Below are 14,871 nucleotides of genomic sequence, written 5' to 3'. Positions count from 1 at the left end.
CAACCTTAATCGAACCTTATTATCGATTCGTGATTATCAAACCTTATTGTCAGTTTGGACTATCAAACCTTATTGTCAATTCGGACTATCAAACCTTATTGTCAATTCGGACTATCGAACCTCATCGTCGACACGGACTACCGAACTTTATCGTCAATTCGGAATAATGAACCTTCGCACTGTTGATTCATGTTTTTGTTTCGAACTATCGAACAGTCCGACAAACTAACCTTTTTTAAATTCGGACTACCGAACCTTCAGACCAGTAAACCTTCGGATTGATGAACCTTCAGACTAAGTAACCTTTGGACTATCGCATCATATGTGACCCGCTCTAACATAATGAGGCATGTCTAGTGAATTTCACTTCTGCGTTTTTCATAATAATCCAATTAAGCAGCAAATCTTAATATTTTAAATCAACTAAAAATCAAGACCATACGACCTTCCTCACTGAAATAATGAGGAATTTTCGACGACCTTGACGCTTAATTTTGCAACCTGTTTTGGAAAACACAAACTCCAGAAAAATTAATTTGAAAAAACGCAACGTCTCACACACTCGTAATGAAAACATCAATTTTTAACCCCCCGTAGTCAGCCAAACAAAATTACCAAAATGAACAAACAACTCAAAGAGAAATTAGATTCTAATGTGTAGACAATTTCAACAATAAGTTTGACAATGTTTTCTGAAATTTTAGAGCCATTTACGTTGATATTTCCAACTCGAAATGCAATTTTTGTTCCGTCAGGTCAAAACATAGTAAAGACAGCTGTCACTCACCGCATAGCATCAACCCCAACGGGTATACTTGGCTTGAAGTCCAGGAAACATTCGCAATTTCCCCATGCATGTTTCTCATTATTTTAGCGAAGAAGTTTAACTGAAAGATTATTCCTTTAACATTCAGAATTATTTGGGTTTGGAACAATTCAACCTTGAAAAACCACGAAACAATGTTGGAAATTAGGCACCGTTTTCCCAACATTTGATAAACAGTCCACTGTTCCACACGTCTTACGTGTATAGCAAAGTTTGTGCAAAGTTTGTCTTCGTGTGTCTATTGTTGAATTACCAGCGCTGCAACTAGCTTTGGCAACAAGACCGGGTGGGGTGATCGGACTCTCACGCTTCATGGATAAACATACGCCTCGGTCAGTGAGCCCATACTAAATCTTGCGTTTGGATTTATGAATGAGAGATGTCATCGCTGATAAAACGGGGTTTGCCTTTGGTGACCTTTGAACCCCTGTCATTGATGACACGTGTTTTTGGTGGCTGTATTTAGACACCTCTAATCTTTGGCATTCCAATAGTACTCTTGGTGGCGCTATGCAAGTTGTGTGAAAAGTTTTGCGACGCTCGCCAAATTTGGTGTTTTCAATGAATGTTCGCTATCTGTCCCATGGGATTTGGAACATTTTTTGATTATTACGTCATGAACTTGGCTCAGAAATCGTCTGTTTTTACATCTTTAATAATCTTTTGACGAAAAGGTAAGACCATAGTAAGTTTAATCAAGATTTAGGCGACCTTGAAAAGAGCATTGTCTGCATCCCCATCAAAGGGACCTCAGTGACTGAGGCTTCCGGCCTACCTACATTCCCTGCCTAGACTCTGAATGCCAACAACTTCTTGAAGAGTTCACTAGCTCAGATCATCCACACACTGCCGACCACCTCATTGAGTGCCTTGACAATGCCCGCCAATTAAGATTGGAGCAAACCACCAGCAACTTGAACTTCACACACTCAAGCCGGAAGAGCTGGAACCTCATCCGCCAACTCGGCTCTAATCAACAACCGTCCAACTCAACCAGACCATCAGTCAAACCAAATGCAGTAGCTAGCCACCTCATCAAAGTGGGGAAAGCTCTGATTGAGAGAGAGACTAAACATGAGATCACACAAGAATGGCGCTCCTTCAAAAAGTCAAGACCAAATGCTGAAACTGCAACCCAGATCGCCTTAGAAGAAGTAAATACAGCTTTGAAAAACCTGAAGTGTGGTAAAGCCCCAGGGTATGACAACATCCACCCAAAATTCCTGAAACATCTGGGACCTGCAGCAAGAAACTGAATAGCCGCCTTCCTTTCACGAGTCGTCTCGGTGAATAGTCGTCCTAAAACTTGGAGAACTGCTACAACCATCGCCATCTCAAAACCTGGGCAAGACCCAAAACTGGCTTGCAGCTATCGCCCGATCTCCCTCCTCTCAATGTGCTACAAAGTATTAGAGCAGATCCTCCATCGGGTCAAGCCAATCACAGAGGAAGTACTTCAAATCGAACAAGCAGATCAACTTCTCGCACTCACCACCTACATCGAAAACGGATACCAGCAAGGCCTGAAGACTGGCACAAAGGTCTGCTAGTCAAAATCTCCAAAGTACTACGGTAACCACGCTGGGCCGTTGATATCGTTGAACTGCTGTTGCAACAACGACAGTTTCGTGTCCATATGGGAGCACGGCTGTTTCACGCAAAAAAAAGTGCGCCCTCTCGCGGTTGTTATTGCTTAGCGCGATTTGCTTGTCAAAACGCGTGACGTCATTGTTTATTTAAAGGACGAAAGATAAAACTCGCCAGTTGTCGATGTTGTGACGTACTGCAAATTCTGTTCGTTCATTGGCTATGACTGTCAAGTCGTTTATTTTTGTTTGGGATTGTCTGAGTTACGTGTGCTACAGTCTTTTTTCAATCCCAGTGGGCTTGTTTGCTGAACTTCTTGACGTAGAGACTACTTCGGAAACTCCGATGTGTGCGGCCAGGCGACGCGAAATGTGGCTTGCTCTGATGTGAAAAACGACGTGAGATTTGTATCATTTAAAAAAAGCCTGAGCATTTGTTGTTGCTATCTTCAAGCAAGTCTGTCATCTAATGACCTTTTCAAGTGGATATGTGAAAGGTAAGTCTGGGACATTTGGTTTTAATTAGCAAATCGTCTTCTAACTTTTGTGATTTTTTTTGAGTTTTTTTTGTACACGCACACGTGGGGATCATGTTTCGTGTGTAAACTACATGTATGTACAATTGGTACATACATCACAGTGTACACACGTTGGGCCTAAAAAAACCTGAGTAAACGTAGGCCTACTTCTTTTTTTTTGTCTGTTGATGGGATCATGGATAAAGATAGGTGGGTAGATGGGGTGGGTAATTATTATATAATATATAGTACAATTCATGGCAAAAGCAATTGCTGTGCTGGGTAATTATTATATAATATAGTACAATTCATGGGGCAAAAGCTTTTGCTGTGCTGTGTTTACAGGACACTTAATAAAATAATTATTTTGTAATTAAAATGAAAATTTAATTTATCAACAATTTTAATATATTTATTTTATTATTATAAACAAAAACTCTCAACTCAAGAAAATAAACTGACACTTTCTGACGGTCCATTAGTTTTATTTTATTTTGGAAATAGAATTTGTTGCGCTGTTTTCAGTTGAATTGAAGCATAATAAAGTCTGGTTCATACTTCCTGCAAATGCGATTGCGAAGCAAATGTTGGCGTCACGCATTCGCAATGAACAATTCGCAGCAGTTGAACTCTGTTTGACTCACTTATGAATAAAGCTGCGAAAGGAGGGTTGTGACGTCAAATTCGCTTCGCATTCGCAGGAAGTATGAACCGGGCTTTAGCCGTTGTTGGTTGAAAGATGATGGGATTAATTACTAAGAATAATGAATAGGATCTTGTTTTTGAATGTCGTATTTTTTGTACGAACAGACTTCGTACTTAACATTAATTATCACTCGGCGCATGTTAGTTGTTGTTTGTTTGCTGTTCACATGCAGGTTATTTTAAGCAAGAAGTGATGATTTTTACACTTTCAAACTAAAAACCCTTTCTTGGTCAATATTGGCATGATCCGCATCACTAATTTATAATTTTGTCTTTAACATTCATGCTTTCTGGAGGTTTTGGCGATGTTTGTCTGCACTTCTGGTGTTGTGCCCACAAGGTGTCTTCTCATGACAGCCATCAGTCGTTGAAGGGGATCCCTCATTCCGTGCACCACTCGTCCAGTTCTGTTGAAGTCTGTGTGTATCAGCTCGCCACCTTGTTCATTTAGCAGACCGAATCCTACCCGGAATTTTCTCAGCTGCTCGACGGCATGATCTTCCAAAAGATGGAGCTTTGGTGAGATGTTGGAGCTTGGGAATGATGCACGGAATGAGTTCAGGAATTCTTTGATGCAGATATCTACATTTAGCACAAACACAAAAATGTAAGTGGTAATTATCTATCATAACAATCTAAGTGTAAGACTGAAAGTGAAAAATTATGAAGTTGCTGACACCAGTTAACTTTTCACAAAGATTATCCAGCCGGCAGATTGTTCCATGCCCACTTGTCTTGTGTGAATTTGCTACAAAGTTGGCTCAGAAAAAATTCTCACTATAAAAGTTTCTATGCACCAAAAAATGGTCAATTCGAGTGTTCAGTTTTGTTTCAGCTTATTAATGTTTACTATAGTGTAGCAGAAACCAAGTGCAGGAAATATATAAAAACCAACGTACATTTTTTCAAAGCAGAATATAAAACAAAGATTACCAATCTGATTAAGTTCTTGTGGTGAGATTGCCCTCGCATGGTTGATGCCATGATGTACATCTGCGAACTTAAGAAATATGTCACTGTATTTTTTCTTTATGTTCGCAGATTCCATGAGAAGTCGTTCGTGGGCTGCAAGAGGAACATCATCCGTCATATTTTCCAGCATGACCTTCATTGGAGCCGCAGTCAATGCTTCAATGACTTCAACCTGTTGATGGAAAATGCAGCTTTTGTTTATAAACTTAACTGAACTTTGTTTGGAGTTTGCGAGATGGCCCTCGCGATTTAATGCATATTGCTGGTACTTACAGTGCAGCATCGATGAACATGGTTGCCCACAAATGACTTCCCGTGGTAGGCCTGTCGCTGAACATGAAACCTTGACAAAACTTTGTCCAAGGAGCTGACAACAGGACCAGTTCCATAGGCAAGGTCAGCACGATTCATTTCGATTTCCTGCGAAAAACAAATGGACACAATAATTTTGCATGCTAAATTCATTATTCCAAGAATATTGAGACTGCATTGTGTTTTACATGTCAAACTCACCAGGCCATGTACATCGACTCTCAACTGATATGTCTCAGTTGCCATCTGACGGAATTCAGCATCCACATCTTGCTGCTCAGTGTGCTGGAATACATACAGGGGTAGATCATCCTCGAGTTCTTCAAGGCGTGATTTTTTCTTCGTCAGTTGTTCTGCAATGTGGTTTCGCTGCTTAACAGAAGTGGCAATTTGCACATCAAAGTTAGTGTCGCGATGTTCATCTTCATCCTCATCTTCATCCTCATCTTCCACTTGAGCTCGCAACTTGAAGAGGTGCTCGTCTAATCTGTGGCAGTCACTCTCAAACAGGTCAAAGAGCTTCTTAAAAACTCCAAGTGAGATGTGAAGACTGGGAAGTATAACCTAATGATAGAAGAACATGTACATAAAAGTTGCATACTTTCCCAAAAGATGTATACATGTGTACATGTATATAAACATGCAAGCTAGTACTGGTAAGTCATTAAATAGTAACAAAGCAGGCCTGTGACTCTACATGGAATTGTTAGCTTTTCAAGCAGAGAGTGTGCGTGTCGGTGTTGTAACTGGTGAGTTGATAATTCCATGTACAGCAACAGACCTGCTTTGATCATGACAACATATCCCCTTAAAAAAGTTAATTAAGTTACATTTGACTTACATGATCAACTTCTATGGGGATAAGCGGCTCACTGACAACACTGAAGGAAATATCTTTGGCTTGACTCCTTTTGGCACCACTTTTGAGAAAGTGTTGGTGGTTGTCTTTAATATCATTCAGTGATCTTGCAGGGGATAGTCCACGTTCAGCTAAGGGTTTTTGCATCATTTCTTTGGAAGCTTTGCAATAAATGCAACAGTAACGAGCTGTAATGATGCAAAAAAAATAAAATTAATTTAAAATCTACATTATTTTTTCAAAATTATAAAAGTCATGATTTTATTATTATTAACCAGAAATATACATGTACTTACCGTTGCAACCACAAAGGCCGTAAGTCTTGTTCAAGAGCTCGTAATCTCCAAAACATAGAAGTCGAAAGGACTTGTCTCTGCAAAAGCGATTGCCACCCAAAGAAAACAAAGGGGTAAACAAGGTTAATTTTTTGCATATATTATCTCATAGAAAATGTTACATGTAACTTATTTAACTTAATTGTAGTAAAATCACAGGTTAAAGTACACATCTCACCTCCACTTTACTGTTGCCAAGTCAGCTATCTGTCTCATGAGTTTGGGGAGTGTACATTGCAAATTGACCAGGGAATCACTTCCCTCAAAAACAATGAACACAATTGTGTTGCTGAGTGAATTTGGATGAGACACATTCACTATCTGGAAGTTCATCATAAAAGATGTCCCTCCCTTGTCCCCGCCAATTTTCAACCAGACTTCATCCTTCGGAATAACTCCATCATGCCACACCAAAAGCCCAGCACTGTTGAGAAAAAAATTCAAACTTGTTATTTAAAAACATTGTCAAGCATACAATGTACTTGCACAGCTTAAATTGTACCTATAAGTAAATGTACCTGTCAAGGCGGTCAAGGTAGTCCAAAATTAGGGAAGGCAGGTTGTTGATATAAACAAAAGGGGTTTCTTTTGTTTCAAAGCCATTGATGCCATCTGCCTTGGTGGAAGGAAACACAAGCTTAATCATTTCCCCACACAGGTTATCCTTGATGAAGATGTCTTGTTGCTTCCTCATTTTCCTTTCTGATGAAATTGTGAAGCCTTTAGGTATATACCTGTACAAAAAATACAAACATAACAATATTAACTTGTTCTTATATTTCAAATTGTACATTAAGTCGGTGATCAAAGAGTGTAATTGGAGATTGCGGAAAGCATTACAAAAATGATGCATATAACTCAAATAGTCTAAAAACAAATAATAAATTTGCAAACAAACCAAATGTACCTTTTCAGCTTTCGAAGCTGGTCCCATGCAAGGTGGCAGTCACGCATCATAGCTAATGCTTGATTCGCAGACATCGTACTCTGCCCAGTATCAGATGCACTCTTGGCAGCAGACTCTAACTCGGTTGTCTTTGTCACTTTCTGAACTAACGCAGGCTGGAAAATACAATTTAAGTCATTTTGAATTCTTTAAATTTTTAAATTTTTTGTGATGTTATATGTTTTATCAATTCTGGTTAGCAATGTTTGTAAAACACTATCATATATTTATTGTACATTTAGTTTTGTTAACTTAAATTTAAATGTTTTGGGAGCAACTTGTGCAATATTATAATGACTTACATGTACATGATCAAGTAAAACAATCATGATGTTCAGTTAACAAACCTGTTTTAAGATGTTTAAATTATTCTTCAAAAGAAATTTTGTAAACGTGAAAAGTTCCTTCTTATCTGTACATACAAATTTTACAAAAAAAGTTAAGCCTGCTTTTACTGTTAAAAATATATTTTAGTTTTGAAGTTTGTTTGAGTGGCAATATTTTCTTAAAAACAATAACAATTTATTACTTACTCTTCCACCAGTGTGAAGATAAGCCTTGTGCTCTTTGTGTTCGTTCAGCTTGATCCAAGTCCATTTATCAGCGGCTTGCTCTATTTCATGGGGAATGGGATTGCCCTGTTGGTGATCGTTAGCAAGGGATTTTAGCAGTCTTGCAGCATCGGTTACTCTGGTGCTGAAAGTTGTTGTGCTTTTCGCCTGGGACTCGATAACTTTTGAATGTTTTACTATGGTCACTCTCGGCCGAACATCAACAGTCACTTCACATTTGTGACCCACAACTTTGTGGATGTTGCCAATTTGGCTGCATTTGTTACATGCAACATCCAAGCTGTCAAGCTGAACACAAAGAACCCTTGGACTTGCTGTTACTTTGTTGAAGTTGACCAGTTTCATACATATTGGGCATTTAAGCTCAGTCAATTTGTGATGTGTAAAGTAAGCTGACAAACATACTGCACAATAATTATGCTGGCATGGTGTCTGTACACAGGGTCTGCTTAAAATACACAGGCAAATGGCACATGTAAACAGACTTTGTTCAATATGTCCGATAATTTCTATGCTGGCTGAGACCTGCTGATGGAAGGTAGCCGTTGGCATTTGCAGAAAGCAGAAAATATTTTCTGATGAACAGTCATATGGAAGAATTATCTGTTGGGCGTTGACTTTCACAGGTTGTCCTCTTTTGGGTTTGGTTGATGATGGTTTGGGACCTCCTTGCGATTGTTTTTGGAGTAGTTCACACACATCACATGACCCTGTCCTTGGATGTTTTTGCCAGTCTTTCTGAATCCGCTGTGTTAGTGAAGTAATCTTAAAACCGTAATCACGAGTACCAGCTCTCTGGTGACGAACCTTCCTCGCACATAGTTCACAAAGATGATGGGGATGTTGATCAGGAGTGTCAGCCCATGTACATACATCAAATACATTGTAAATTTCCTTGACGAATTCTTTGCATACTGTTGGTTTTCTTGTTGATGTTTTTACTCGATTTGTACATACCCTACATATTTTTGTTAATCCTAACTGGTGGAATTTGAAACTCATGTTTGAAAGAGCAATAAATCATTATGAAACACTTAAAATGAACTGAAGTCTTTGTAGCATTTTTATTGTTGTCAGCTCTCTTCACGGAAGACCGTAACATAATCACAACAAATAAACAAAACTGTATACTGTAGTATTCAATACCCCCGCGCTTCTCACGGCAAAATAACTGGTACCATGCGCGCTGTGTGTGTTGTACCGCAGTTGATGCCTTTGTTAACCAGCGAGCAAAGTCGTCTGATGTGCATGGTTCGTCAAAACTGCGTTGTGGGATGCTTAATGTTTACGTTTTTCAAGAAGGATTTCTAAATTATTACCCAATGTCCCAAAGTCCGAGTAGGTATTTTATTATGTCAAATTTATGTAGTAATACAGTGGAAGTGATTAAATTTGCTGACTATGCTCAACTTGATGACATTTCAAGATTTACTGGAGCAAGTTTTTTTCCCGTGGATTTAACCTACGATCGAAAAAAGCACCACAAAAATACTTAAACTTCGAAATATTGTGACAATTATAAGAAACATTTCGTATAATCTGACTGGGAATCTCATTTCGAAGGATTACAGACCTAAAACAGTTCAAGGCAACGAGAAAAACGGACAATTTGACAACTTTTACTGCCGCGTATGCGGCGAGTAGCGTACGGTTGATTGCGCAATGGCTACCTATCAATGTACGTTTGTTAACGTAAGTGGAGTAAATATCGAAAAGCACAACAAACAAACTGCATGACTTAGATAGCGCGCATTGCATAGCGTGTGAAACAGCCGTGGGAGACACATGCAGCTCATAGACAATGCAGAAGAACGGCTTGCCACAAGGATTGGTACTGGCACCCACCCTGTTTAACCTGTACACAAGTGACCTCCCAGCCACTATGTGCGGAAAGTTCATCTTTGCTGATGATATCTGCCTCGCCCATCAAGCAAGAACGTTTGGAGACCTCGGCAGTACTGTCAATGATGACATTATCAATTATGACATAGCAAAGATCAGTGAATACTGTAAACGCTGGCAACTTCAGCCCAGTGTGGCTAAAACAGTATCCAGTGTCTTTCACCTGCACAATGCAAAAAGCCAACAAGAGCTAGACATCTTTCTCAACGGAAAACGTTTGAGCCACGCCCCCAAACAGACTTACCTTGGCGTCACCCTGGACCGCAGACTCACCTTCAAACCTCACCTCCAGAAAGTAGCTGCCAAAATCTAGACCAGAAACAACTTGATCCACATGCTCGGGGGTACAACATGGGAAGCTAAGACAGGGACACATCTGCTCTAGCCCTCTGCTACTCAGTGGCTGAGTACTGTGCTCCAGTCTGGAGGAATTCTGTCCACACCGACCTTCTCGACGTCCAACTCAACAACACCATGAGAACAGTACAAAGACAGACTGGCTTCCAGTCCTGAGCAACATTGCCCCTCAAGACATCCGAAGAGAGGTAGCCACATCTAGGCTGGTCTGTAAGATCCGATCCACCCCTGAGCTCCCTCTCCTCAGAGACCTTGACTTCCACCCTAGAGAAAGTCGAGAAACCCAATTTGGTCAATTGTCCCCCACATTGCAGCAACAGCAGAAGATCTATGACGCACACGGTGGCGAGACCACACCAACGTTCCCCAAAAGTTCCTGGTTGCTGACCCCACCATCCAACTGCCGGGATTGGACCTCCCGCGCAACCATTGGTGCGTCTTAAATCAGTTTCGTACAGACGCAGGGCCATGCCGCAGCAGCCTACACAAGTGGGGCTATCTTGCATCTCCGCTTTGTGATTGTGGAGAACCACAGATGATGCGCGACAGGATAGATGACTGCCCACTCTCTCACCTTGATGGTGGCATCAAAGCCCTTCACACCCAAATTACGATACAACCTGGGAAGCGGCAGCTTCCCTGAATACACGGCAGTTAACGGTTGTATGGCTTCTGACTGGCACCCCCGAACAAAGATATTGACAAAACAGGGACACCGCCAATATAGGGCTAGATAGCTCAGTTGGTAGAGCGCCGGCACGTTAATCCGGAGGTCGTTGGTTCGAATCCCACTCTAGTCAATTCTTTGGTTAACCACAAAAAATCATTTACAAATTTACCCAGTCAGTTTCCCTTGTGGTTTATATTGATATCTGAAACCAAAAGTCGCATCCCCTTAAGGTGATCCCTAGCTGCCACTTCCCAGGTTGTATCGTAATTTGGGTGTGATCCCTTAACCCAATAGAAACTGCACATATTGTATACATTGGTCATTTGCTCACTGATGGAATCCTATATAATATAATTGAAAACCACTCTCAACAAACAACTCGGTATACTTTTTTTTCTGTGAATAATCTTGTGTTACATGTTTTATTTATTTGGTAGACCATAAGATACTTTTACTCACAGGAATTATTTTTTTTCAATTTGACCTCCAATAATTGACCTTTGACCTTTTGAGTTTCAAACATCTTTAAATAACAATATGATTTGCAACATTCCTGTCTGCTGGTGTTCACTGTGTTTTTTTCATCAGCTTTTATGTAATTCATGAAGTGGTGGAATGATTACCCTAAAAAAAAAAGCAAAATTAGTGAGTAACCTTATGCCCAGGGTTGACCTTTGACATTGAAATGTGTCAAATAATACAAAAATCCAGTTTTACAATAAAAAACCTAGCTTGGCACTCTTGTTAGTCTCAGTGATTCACTTTATAGGTACAATGTATCAGCTAGTCTCACTTATGAACAAGTGAATATAACACACTGCAGATTTGGTTAGGTAAAGGGATGTTTTTTTAAAATTCACAAATGACCTTTGACCTTCAAAAGGCCAAAACTACTGAACACATTTAATTTGTATCCATAGAAAGGCGCACTGACTTTGCTTGAATTTATCTTGCTTGAAAAAGTTAGCATGTGTCTAAGTGTCCCCTATGAAACAGTAAATACAGCAATGAATTTATCCCTGGGTATTGTTGCATTTGATAAAGTTGACCTTTGACCTAACATTATAGTCTTTTTACACACTGTTTACATTCGTCCAAAATTACTCAAACTTTTTCGTAACAAATACATGTAAACACTGACTATGGCTTGAATTTACCCGGCTTGAAAAGTTACCATAAAACATGCGTCTTAGTGTCCCCCATGAAAGCAGCAACTATAACAATGAACATATCCTTGTGCAAAGTACATGTTGGTACAAAATATAGGATTCATTGTTCAGTATGCCATTCACCGAAACAATTGATTTTGCACAAGTTCACTGAGCATGTGGAACATCCAAATGTGGTCTGGTCTGCTAGATTGCCTTCCGTCATCCTGCCTTTGTGCTTGCAGCATGCGCATATGCGCTTTCTATCTCCAAACTGAACAAGGGGGTGGCCAGGGTGTAGATCTTTTGTCAGAGTTCGAGAAATAGGTCGCTTGACAAGACCCACTGATGTTTTTTACGCGATGAGAAATCATCCATCAGCTGATGAACAATTGACGTCTTGAAGGCCTTCAGTTACCAGCTCCGCTTTTCTTTCTTATGCGGTCTTGATGACAACTCCCACAAGATGAAGGCATTCACAAGAGCCTGGTTGAACAATCCCCAAAACAAGTACTTCCACCAACGTCTCCCTGTTCGTCTAACGTTATAGTAGGAACGGTATTGGTCGCAGTGGTCAACTCCTCCCATGTACCTGTTGTACATAGCAATGACAGAAGGAACGGATATCATCTCATCTTGTCGAAACCTTGTACGAGCCCTCTGAACATCAGCGCCATCATTATTGGTTGCAATGGTGTACACATTTCTCTTGTCTTTCCAGTTATTTACAGTTACTTGAGAATGATCTTTCTGCCATTTGACACTCTCATAGCTTTGCAAACGCACATTCTGCAGCTGTATGGGTATGCCTACCCTGTCCTTCCGCAATGTACCGCAGTAGTACGTATCAGCAGCAAACAGATCCTCCACAAGAGGTAAAGATGAGAAAAAGTTATCTGCAAACACATGGTGATGTCGCATCAGATAGTTCTGCATAAGTTCCATCACGACGGAATACGCTAAACCCAAGTCTCGTACCCGGTCTGTGTTGGCAGCACGTCCTGTATAGACACGAAATGTCAAGCAATAGCCAGTCATTGAATCGCACAAAAACCACAATTTTATTCCCCATTTCGTCGTTTTTTTAGGCATGTACTGTTTCCATGAAAGTCTCCCGTTGTACTTTATCATCGCTTCATCTACAGACAAGTTTTGTCCAGGGATCAACATATGTTGGAAGTTCTCATCAAGTGTTTCAACAAAGTTACGCACTTTGTTGATCCGGTCATTGTTATCAATGGGGTCAGCTGGATTGCTACAGTGAAAGAACTGTGACAATTTCTCTACCTGTTCTTAGACAAGCGTGGAGCTATGTAGCTGTCATTCATCAATGGGTCATTGCTCCAGTAGTCATTGTACTCTGGCATTTGTTTCAATCCCATATGGATATTTATACCGACAAAGGCCTTGATTTCATTACCATTAGTTGGTTTCCAATACTTGTCAGACGTAGCATATTGGTTGTTAGCATCTGGTATGATTGGGGGCCTTTTACAGACGGCATTCATATTTATAATGTGAGCCAAAATAACAAAGAAGCCATTTCCAACAAGGCAGAGCAAAAACTCCAACTCTTTTGCATCAAACGGAAGGTTGCACTGGGGCCCTGGGGTTTCGGTGTAGGGATGGATGATGGGCGCAGTCAGGGTATTGGACCATCCTGCTGGAGGGGCAGTGTCGCCATTGTTGTTTAAGGGCCCTCTCTTCCTCTTCCTCTTCCATTACACCCTCGGCCTCTACCACCTTGAGCACCGCCACCCTGACCTCTGTCAACACGACCTCTACCATTCCCGCCTCTTCGCCGGGAAACACTCTAAAAAAAAAAAAAAAGGTGTGCAAGTTTCCATTTTGTCCATTTATACTTGAATCTAAACTACCGAATTCAATTGTGTAATGTCAATATCGAAGCAACAAGCCTTTCTCTTTATAGCTGACGGCGGGATTTTTATCACCTTGCAGTGAACTTGAGCTGATTTCTAATTTTAAAAATAATCTTGGGTTCAATCCATGTCCAAAACTAATGATTTCATGTTAATTTTTGAAATTACTAAACACCCGTTTCAATGGTAAAAGTATTGGTATAGTTTAGAAAATAAAAGGGTGTTTTGTAGACGATAAAACTAGTATATTTTACATGTTTTCTAAAAATAGGCCAATAAGAAAAATGGAAAGGTAAAACCCAGAATGTTGTTTTGTAAACGTAGTATCTTTCCAAAATGAAAAGCTTTGAAAGTCACCAAAGAAAGTCAATGATGGCAAAATAATTACCTGTGAATCAATGTCACTAGCATCCATCCGAAGATCCAAATTGTCATCATCGTCATCAGAACCCTCCACCACAAGACGCAGAGCATCGTCCAATGTAAGTCGGGAAGCGCCGGCCATGTTTACCAATGTTTGACAACAGCGCCGCGTAGCCGTAAACTTGACTGAAGGTGATCTCGATCGGAATGTTTCGATACTTGACCTTTGAATGATGATAACATAAATGTTTTCAATGATTGAATGAATACAGTAAATGAGAAAAATTTACAATAAATATTTGCTTTTCATGGCTTTTAGTGTTGACAAGGTGAAGAGATAAAAATGAATGTGAATGAAACTCAAAACCCCTAAACAGCATTCTTCAAAATTGCACTAAACCACGTTTCATAAAATATTGTTTTTTTATAATTTGTTGTGTTTGCTAATGAAAAATACTGGGACTAGTGATTTTTGAAATTCATGAATTACTAAAGTAAAGGCAAAGCTAAACTAAACACCCATTTCAATGATAAAAGTAATTTGGTATAATTTAGGGGGAAAAACATGTTTCGTGGATGATAAAACTAGTATCTAGCACTTTTACTACAAACTTAAGAACATGGAAACGTGAAATCCCAAACATTGTTTTGTAAACATTCGACCATGACAACATAAGAAAAAACGGCGACTCAACGAAAAAACATTGGCCTCTTTCAACATTTGAAGCTTTGAAGGATCCGCTTTGAATATCACAAAAAATTAAGTGAATGATGTCTAAATATTTACCTGTAGTGTTATACTTCTCCAAACTCGCCGTCGTCAGAATAATGTACACAACACGCAAAGTTTATTGCATCGTTAGTCGGGGTGTGTGGGGGCGGCCATGTTTAGCCAATAATTTGTACAGCACGACGCGCGC

General features: G+C 40.0%; 1 protein-coding gene and 1 pseudogene across 3 annotated transcripts; both read right to left on the bottom strand.

Moving 5' to 3' along the window:
• Nucleotides 1-3,528: 3,528 nt before the first annotated feature.
• Nucleotides 3,529-9,399, bottom strand: LOC139943243 (uncharacterized). 3 transcript variants are annotated; one of them, XM_071940066.1, is made up of 10 exons: nt 7,593-9,399; nt 7,021-7,175; nt 6,632-6,847; nt 6,292-6,537; nt 6,075-6,151; nt 5,761-5,966; nt 5,121-5,483; nt 4,881-5,027; nt 4,569-4,779; nt 3,529-4,217 (listed from the first exon to the last, which is right to left on the bottom strand). In XM_071940066.1, exons 1-10 carry the CDS (start codon nt 8,631-8,633, stop codon nt 3,910-3,912), a joined length of 2,970 nt encoding a protein of 989 aa, XP_071796167.1. In that variant the 5' UTR covers nt 8,634-9,399; the 3' UTR covers nt 3,529-3,909. The 3 variants fall into 3 exon arrangements, with proteins under 3 accessions (XP_071796167.1, XP_071796166.1, XP_071796168.1); XM_071940065.1 differs by having other exon boundaries at nt 4,881-5,483; XM_071940067.1 differs by having other exon boundaries at nt 4,061-4,217; nt 4,535-4,779; nt 4,881-5,483.
• Nucleotides 9,400-10,955: 1,556 nt separating this feature from the next.
• LOC139942655 (piggyBac transposable element-derived protein 4-like) lies at nt 10,956-13,429 on the bottom strand (annotated as a pseudogene).
• Between the last annotated feature and the right edge of the window lie 1,442 nt (nt 13,430-14,871).

The sequence above is a fragment of the Asterias amurensis genome, chromosome 10, assembly GCF_032118995.1.
Source record: "Asterias amurensis chromosome 10, ASM3211899v1".
Taxonomy (NCBI): Eukaryota; Metazoa; Echinodermata; class Asteroidea; order Forcipulatida; family Asteriidae; genus Asterias; species Asterias amurensis.
This window is presented reverse-complemented; position numbering and strand designations above follow the sequence as displayed.

Bases quoted from the DNA above. Each gene is read 5' to 3' on its own strand.
- LOC139943243 (XM_071940065.1), bottom strand. From the start codon at position 8,633: ATGAGTTTCAAATTCCACCAGTTAGGATTAACAAAAATATGTAGGGTA. The intron at 7,176-7,592 runs GTAAGTAATAAA...TGTATTTTCCAG, and splicing joins ATCTTCACACTGGTGGAAGA to CCTGCGTTAGTTCAGAAAGT. The intron at 6,848-7,020 runs GTACATTTGGTT...TTTTTTGTACAG, and splicing joins CAGCTTCGAAAGCTGAAAAG to GTATATACCTAAAGGCTTCA.